The following is an 8,705-nucleotide window of genomic DNA, read 5'->3' on the forward strand; positions in this document are numbered from 1 at the left end:
ATGTACCACAATGTTCATTGCAACACTATTTACAATATCCAGGTCATGGAAGCAACCTAAATGCCCATCGACAGAGGAATGGATGAAGAAGATGTGGTACATATACACAATGGAATATTACTCAGCCATAAAAAGGAACGAAATTGGGTCATTTGTAGAGACGTGGATGGATCTGGAGTCTGTCATACAGAGTGAAGTAAGTCAGAAAGAGAAAAACAAATATCATATATTAACGCATACATGTGGAACCTAAAAAAATGGTACAGATGAACTGGTTTGCAGGGCAGAAATAGAGACACAGATGTAGAGAACAAACGTATGGACACCAAGAGGGGATAGTGGCGGGGGGATGGTGGTGGTGGGATGAATTGGGAGATTGGGATTGACATGTATACACTAATATGTATAAAATGGATAACTAATAAGACCTGCTGTATAAAAAAATAAATAAATTCAAAAAAAGAAAAGTCACAATAGGGGTTATGGAGGGAGCAGAATGGTTATCTATTTTATATATAGATATATATATAAAGGTATTATATATTCAGAGAAAAAAAATACCGCACCTAAAATGTTACTTACATTCATTCACTCAATAAATATTACCATGGATCTGGTGTTGAGCATTACTCTAGGGGCTGGAATGCCTTTATATATAGAGACAGAGAGAGAAATAGATACAGATATAGATATATCGATATATATATGAAGAGACATATGTATCGTTATATCTATATCTTAATTTACTGTTCCATAGGATATATTCATCTTTCATTTTACTAGTTAATGCCAAACTTTTCAAAAGTAGTTGTACAAATTTATACACTGATCAGCAGTGTATAAGAGTTCTTATTAAGTCTTTCTAATGTAGAGGGTAAAAAATACCATCCCACATCAGTCTAAATTTGCATTTTCCTGTTTTCTAATGAGACTGGAAGTCTTTTCAGATTTAATTGGCCACTCCTGTTTCCTCTGCTGTAAAATGGCATTCATGTTATTTGCTCTTTTTAATTGGGTTCTCGGTGTGTAGGAGGTCTTCACATTTTCTAGACGCGTACCCTTTGTTAGCCCCTGTAATGCAGATCCCTCTCCCCAGTTTGTAACTTGTCCTTTCAATCTTTGGGTGAATAGAAATTCTAAATTTCAAAGTAATTTAATTTATCGATCTTTTCGTCATAATTTATGATTTTTTATCTTTAAGAAGTTATTTCATACCTAAGGTCATCTGGAAACTTTTCCACCCTTCTGTCAAAACGTACTGCCCTCAGAGCTCTCCTTTGACCAATCTTTGACAGTCTGTTCTCCAGAAGAGACCTGAAACTCATTCACACTGGCAGAGGTTACTGAGAACAGGTCAGTTTTAGAAAACATTTTTATGTAAATAGGAATCAAATGTGAACTAGCCTGTAATAATTTACTTTACTTCTTTTTTCTAGCTGTAATTTTCATTGACTCTAGTGACTTACAGGAAAGAGATTTGGTCGTGAAATCAAACTCCACTCATGTAAGGTGAACACTGGTTATAACTTTAATTAGCATAATTTGACCTTTTCTTAGTAGATACTTACACAAATCAGTTTATCATTTTAAAGCTTGTTTTAAAAGTGATTGCAATGCAAAACTTTTCTGTCTAGACGTAGAGAAAGAAGCCAATATGAATTAGTGGAAGTCTGTATTAAGAATGTTTAAACAAATTTTTAGTGTAATACTGTTAACTTGAATGGTGCTAACCAATGAATAATTTGGAAGAAATTAGGTGCCTTCTTGTTGCTTGAAAAATGTGTTCATTTTAAAAGCACAGAATCATGGGGTTGTAAAGGGACCCTTAAAGGTTCTTCTGAGGTGATCCATTAGGCAGAGGAATTCCTTCTGCAGCATCTCTGCCCTTGGATTGAAGGCCTTGTCAAGGCAGGCAGTGTTGATAAACCGTGTTCATGCACTCTTGTCAACAAAATTTATTTGCTTAGCACACACCTTCTTTTCACTGTGCGAAGGTAGACTTCACATCAGCTTCTATCTTTGAAAAGGAAAAAACTCTGTGTTCCTTGCTTCACTCACAGCACTTCTCTGACATCAGATATGTGTGGGTTTTTTCCCCCACACAGACCAAGTCTCTGATTTTCTGGACACTAGCTAGGTGTCCTACAATTCGGTTCACTTCTGACCAACCAGCTATAAGTCGAAGGTTCCCACAACCCCCTTCTCAGCTTCAGTCATTTGCTAGAGCAGCTCCCAGAGCTCAGGAAACAGTTTACTTATTATATTACCAGTTCATTACAAAAAAATATTAAAGGATACAGATGCAGAGGTCCATAGGGCAAAGTCTGGAAGGGTCCTCAGCACAAGAGCTTCTGTCCCCATTGGGCTTGGGGTGCACCACCCTCCTGGCTTGTGGATGTGTCAGCCAACCCAGAAGCTGTCCAAACCCCACACTACAGGGATTTTTAAGGAGGCTTCATTGCAGAGGCACAGCTGATTAAATCGTTGTCCCGAGGTTGGTGGGGGGTGAGGGTGAAAATTCCCACTCTCTAATCACAATTTAGTTCCCCTGGCAACCAGCCCCAAGCTGTGGTTATCTAGCGGCTTTCCAAAAATCTCATTAACATAAAGGCAGGTGCGGTTGAAAAGGGCTTGTTGTGAATAACAGAAGACACTCCATTCACCTTTAATAGCTCTGGGGCTATTTCAGGAACAGAACCAGAGACCAAATATTACAACAAAAGATGCTTCCTAGGCTCTTATCACTTAGGAAATTAACAAGGGTTTTAGGAGCTCTGTGCCTGGAATGGGATGAAGACCAAGTATTTACTTCTCATTATAAATCACAGTATCACAATCTTACTTCTTACAAGTTCCAAATCAGGGGGTTCTAAATAAATGAAATTTTATTTACTAAAAAAAGTCAATGTTGTTTGAAGGTTTAACCATCAAATAGGTAAACTTAAATTACACTGAAATTGAGTGAGTACTTATCCTGTGTCAGACAGTGTGCTAGGTAGTATCTCATTTCATTTAACCCTTACAACAGCACTACAAATGCAGTTTGGTAATGGCATCCCTGATAAACGGATAAAGACCTTGGCCAGTGAAGTTAGAAGTAACCCGTGCCTGGTGTCACAAAGAAAACTGGGAAGTGGTACAACTGGGACTGGCACGAGTGCCTCCTGATTCCAGAGCTCTTTCTGGTAATTTCTATAAAAGAACAGTACTAGTAACGGGGATATTTTACTAATGACCTAGATGAGTAACAAATAAAAATTTGGGGAGGCTGTGACCAGTATCAACTATGCCTAATGCGCCTCTTCCCAGAAAATTGGAAGTAAAAGTTCTCAAAGATACTGTATGTACTCCTAAACTGCACTTAGGTCTTGGGGCTGGTTAGTAGCAGTTTTGCCTTGCTTGTTTGTTTGAATCTCTGTTCCCTAGCTGCTTTCTCTATTAATTTCTCTCCTGTATCACAGCCACTTTTTAGCCTTTCTTCCTTCTAGGCCTATCCTCCTCCCTCTGATTTTCCTCCTTTTCACTGTTTTCTAGACCTTCATTCATTCCTAGGAAAGCACATTCTTAACCTTTTCCTTTTTTTAAAAAAATCTATTTATTTATTTATTTATTTTGGCTGCGTTGGGTCTTCATTGCTGCACGCGGGCTTTCTCTAGTTGCAGCGAGCGAGGGCTACTCTTCATTGCGGTGCGCGGGCTTCTCACTGTGGTGGCTTATCTTGTTGCGGAGCACTGGCTCTAGGCGTGCGGGCTTCAGTAGTTGTGTCTCACGGGCTCTAGAGAGCGGGCTCAGTGGTTGTGGTGCACAGGCTTAGTTGTTCCACGGCATGTGGCATCTTCCCACACCAGGGATCGAACCCGTGTCCCCTGCATTGGCAGGCAGATTCTTAACCCCTGCGCCACCAGGGAGGTCCCTTTATTTTATTTTTTTTAATAAACATTTCTTTTTTTATTTACTTATTTTATTTAGTTGCAGCATGTGCGCTCCTTAGTTGCGGCTCGCCAGCTCTTTAGTTGTGACATGCGAACTCTTAGTTGTGGCATGCATGTGGGATCTAGTTTCCTGACCAGGGATCAAACCCGGGCCCCCTGCATGGGGAGCACGGAGTCTTAACCACTGTGCCACCAGGGAAGTCCCTTTAACCTTTTTCAGGGATGCACCTCTTTTGCTGCATAATGAAACACCCACTACTTAGTGGCCTGTTACACAAGTGATTTATTATTTCCCACCATTGCCTAGGTATGGGATAGGTGGATTCTTCCTGTTTCACTTTCAACTAGAATGCCTGCTGGGCACTGGGAGCAGCTGGAATGACTGGGCCTCTGTCCCCATGGGCTTCCATCCCAAAGGGAGGCTACGCGGGGTTTCCTCACAACGTGGCGACACTAGTCCCAGAGCTCCAGCACTTGCTTATCAGGCCTCATTTTCTAAAGTTACAGGCCAAGCTTATTTTCATTGTAGAAGCCTCCCCAGGAGTGTGGATTGAGAAGGGTGATTGGGGCCATTATTGTAACAATCATTATAATAATATACTTTGCTCACCTCCTAATTGCCTTCTAGAAACCTGCTTTTCCTATCATTATCCTGTCTCCTTAATAATTGCCCCTGGGTAGAGGTTCATCATCCTTTGAAATATCCCCCCTTATCTCAGCACCAGAGGGCAGGGGAGTTAGAGTTCTCCCATCCCGATGTTCTCTTTCAACCTTTCTTGAAAAAACCCTCTTCTCCCCACAAGTGCCTTTTTTCTTTAAGTTAACAAGATGTATTTTTACTACCCATTTATTATATTAACCATCATTTTTACTGCACTCTGCCTTACTTATCCTTGTATCCTTGTATCCCTAGTACTGTGCCTGATGCATAGTGTTATGCATCAGGTTTCGTTGTCATCCTTGTACCTGGTACCAAAGGTTTTCATTTAGGAAGGTTGCAGGCCTTAAATTTCTGACCAGATGAATTCAAGGTATTTTTTTTAGTTTGTACAGACATTTTTAGTTGTCATTTCATGGTCTCTGGCCCTCTTAAACTATCTCCCTGCCAGAAACTTTCTTATCTTTGTCAGAGAAAGAGAAAAAAATCCCTTTTATTTTTTAAACAACTTTAGTTGAATCAGCAGCTCCAGATGCCCTAAATGTTAACCCAGCTTCTTCGCAAGGCTTGAGATACTCATTCCCTGGGGTCAGTTTGGTTTCCTGCCTACCTCCTCCTTTTTCCACACCAAGACTGTAAGCTCATGAGGGAAGGAATTTCTTTCTGTATCTCCTAGAACAGTGCCTGGCACTTAGAAGGTACTTAAGGTCTGTTGAACGAATAAATGAATGGAATAAAAAGTTATCTAAGATACTTTAAGTAAAAATCTGTTACTGAAAGTGTGCATGGTGCAATCCGTTTATGTTCTTAAATATTGTATATAAGCCTAGAAAATTTCTCAAAGGATACACAATAAAATGTTAATAGTGATTCTCTCAGGCGAGGAGAGAATAAATGCAAAGTGGATCAGGAGATTTTACTTTATAATCTTGAGCATATGCCATTTTTATAACATTTTAATTTTTAAAATAAAGGCTTTACAAATCAAAAATATCCACTATAAATATATTAGTGTTATTTCCTTTATAGAGGTACATGGACGAAGAAATGACTAGAGAGACTATGCATGTGTGTGTTAATAGTGAATACAGATGTCATATCATATATGTTATAATCCTAGTTTTTCACTTAGCATCATATATCAGATGTTTTTACATCATTAAAAATGATTAAAGCTCAGTTTTAGTGAATATTGCATTGGATGGGTAAATTAGAGTGTATTTTATACTTTACTGTTGAACAATTTGCAATTATAAATAAGACCTCAGGAAACACTTCATTCATATACTCTTTTTGATGCTTTGCTGATTTCTTTAAAAGAGTCATAGAGATAGCGTTACCTGATTAAAACATACTCTTGATATCATTAGAAGTAATAAGCAATTGAAAATAACTGAGAGGCCTATGAACTTTAAGTAAATTGGCTTTCTGGGCAACTCTTGCCACCCTTCTTCAATCTTTGCAGAGAAGTATGGTATTTAAAAGTATCCAGCCTATTCAGTTTTCATAAAGTGTGGCCTTAATGATGTCTATACTTGGTATAGAGTATGTATCATATAGTAATTATTTATGTATAATTCTGCCTCTTCAAAATTTGATTTTGAATATACTTAGTTTGAAGGGGGATCTAATGATATGTTTAATTAAAGTAAGCTCAATAATGTTTGAAAATGGTTAAGAGAGTACCTATTTAGCATCTTAAACTGATCTGTTCCCTTCAGGGAAGTTAAGAAGTCATCGAAGGTTCAGTGACTTTACAAAGCAATGTACAATCGGTGTGTGAGAAATACTTTGTCAAAACAACTTTTCTGGAGGAGAGATACGCTCTTTCATTACGACATGTAATAAATCACCTTATATTTCATTGTCATTGGTGTTAATGCTTGGTCTTGTAACTCTGCCCTGTTCACAGGTTAAAGTATTACACAATCAGCTGGTCCTTTTCCACAATGCCATTGCCGCTTACTTTGCTGGGAATCAGAAGCAGCTTGAACAGACACTTAAACAGTTCCATATCAAATTGAAAAATCCTGGAGTGGACGCCCCATCTTGGCTTGAAGAACAGTAAAATCACACCTGGAAAAAAAGAGAAAGTCACATTGTTATATTTCTAAACAAACCTAATAAGAATTAAGCAGAGTTGGGGGAAGGGGAAAAGGGTGACAACCTTTGTAGTGATTCTTGCACAAACAGCTTTAATTTTTCCCTTTTTTCATACTTTAACAATTGAACTGTTAAATTTGATGGGAAGGTGGGTGGTTTTAATGTAAACATAATTTCTATAATCTGAACACAATAATTTTCCTTTTTGAGAAATCCTTTTGTATTGTGAGCGTTGATGGCTATTTCTGTAGTTTGAAAACACTTAATATAGATTTGCACTGACAAGATAAAAATTCAAGGTTTTTGGTCCTGCAAATGAGGACCAGTTGTACCTTTTCCGAAGGGAGGTTTACATGATTTGTATCAACATCAGATATTTTATATATGAATGTATTAAATATCTTTAAGAGATTCATTTTCATGTATTGTCTTAAAGAAAAAAAAAAACTATTTTGCAGAGTAAAATTATATGGTGTTCCTGCAGCATCCACAGAGAGGTGGCAGCTCTTATGAATGACTGATTGGCTGGTGGAGTTGTGGCAGATACCTTTTTAAAAATGAATCTGTACCATTATAATTTTGTTTAAGACTTTTTCTTAAAGACGCAGGAATCACACTGTCATTTCTGTGAGGCTTTTGAACTTACAAATTTGCATCACCCAAAGTCATGGAGCGCATATGTTAGCCATTTCTTTGATTCATAATGAAACCTGCTTAAGAGAATTTTTTTGACAGGTAGACTTGGGAATAGAAATTCTCCGTGGTTTCTAGAGTAGAATTCTGTGCTTGGAAAGCTAGTTTTTGGGTAAGTTCCACTTTGACAGAAGTGAATTCCTAGACAGCTTTCATTGACTTCTATGTGTAACAATACCGGTTAAGCCTTAAATCACAGATATGTGCCTTCTCAGATACAGTAATTCTCTTTCAACCAATGTACATAAATCCATAAAGAAGCCCCTTTCAGATAATGTTTGATGTGTCTGTTACTTCCTTGCAAAGGAGCACTGTGTATAAATGTTGAGTTTCTTTGTATTTGTTAAGCCACATTTAAGGTTTATGGAGAAATCAACTCTAGAATTTGCTTTTTGGTTTTTCTTCATTCCTTTTACAGAATGGGAAGGCAGAGGACTCGTTTTCATTTGAATAAAGGAAAGGTGACGTGGGTCCGTGTGGTGGTAGCCAGAAGAGGGGGGCTGGAAGGGCCAGTGCTGTTTCAGTTGCTCAGTGCCTTTGGTTTTGTGTTACGTGGTTGGCCTGTCTGCTGTGTGGTTTTATCAGTAATGTAATCCTTTTAAAATATAAGTTCTCTTGATTTTTGACATAGACATAAATTAATATTTTGAGAGGTATCTCTTCGCCTGTTCATTTCTTTTGTGTTGAAATGAAGTACTTAAAATTACTGTCATACATGAACTTTGTGGGCTGTAAGATTTGTTATATATGTTCAAATGCCATTTAGCGGGCTTTTTAATTAATATGCCTGTTTTCAGTGCTTAACACAATGTAACGTGACTGTAAATCATAAACCTATTTTAAATCATTCCCTCCTGTATATTTGTACTCTGAGAGAGCCTTATTTTATTCTTCCAGCAGAATTACTACTTGTGATAGTTCATTTACATTCCCCAGAATGTGCCTCTGGTGTGAATTTTGTATTCTTATTAAAAGTGTTTGCTTCAGTACCTCATTTCTCTGACTCCTCATAATTTAAAATAAGAAGCAACTATTTGGAAAAAATGAGGACATGTGATTTGTCTTTAAAAACAGTGACAAAAACTGGTGCTTCTGTCACTTAAAATTGTTTTATTTCAGTAAGTTACTCTTTTCCCTCAATTGGAATCTCTTGGGAGCAGCAGAACATGTCCACTCTTACACACTTCAGTAACAGTTGTAGCTAAGGAATTCAATTGTTTCATGGATTGATGATTTTTCAGAATAAACTAAAATTATCAGTGATTTTGAGTAGTGGGTACATGTGCAAAAGAAATAAGTAAATTAACATATTAGCCAGT

General features: G+C 37.7%; 1 protein-coding gene across 7 annotated transcripts in view; it reads left to right on the top strand.

The window, feature by feature from the left end:
• ARFIP1 (ADP ribosylation factor interacting protein 1) overlaps positions 1-8,373 on the top strand; it is a 129,564-nt gene extending 121,191 nt beyond the window's left edge. For 6 of the 7 annotated variants that reach the window (XM_059922621.1, XM_059922625.1, XM_059922624.1 and 3 more), the window contains one exon: positions 6,503-8,373. In XM_059922621.1, the coding sequence (XP_059778604.1) occupies positions 6,503-6,658 (156 nt within the window). In that variant the 3' untranslated portion in view covers positions 6,659-8,373. Of the gene's footprint in view, positions 1-1,220; positions 1,354-6,502 lie in introns of all 7 variants that reach the window. The other variant, XR_009503258.1, reaches the window with a different exon arrangement.
• The last annotated feature ends 332 nt before the right edge of the window (positions 8,374-8,705 follow it).

The sequence above is a fragment of the Balaenoptera ricei genome, chromosome 5 (genome assembly GCF_028023285.1).
Source record: "Balaenoptera ricei isolate mBalRic1 chromosome 5, mBalRic1.hap2, whole genome shotgun sequence".
Classification (NCBI taxonomy): Eukaryota; Metazoa; Chordata; class Mammalia; order Artiodactyla; family Balaenopteridae; genus Balaenoptera; species Balaenoptera ricei.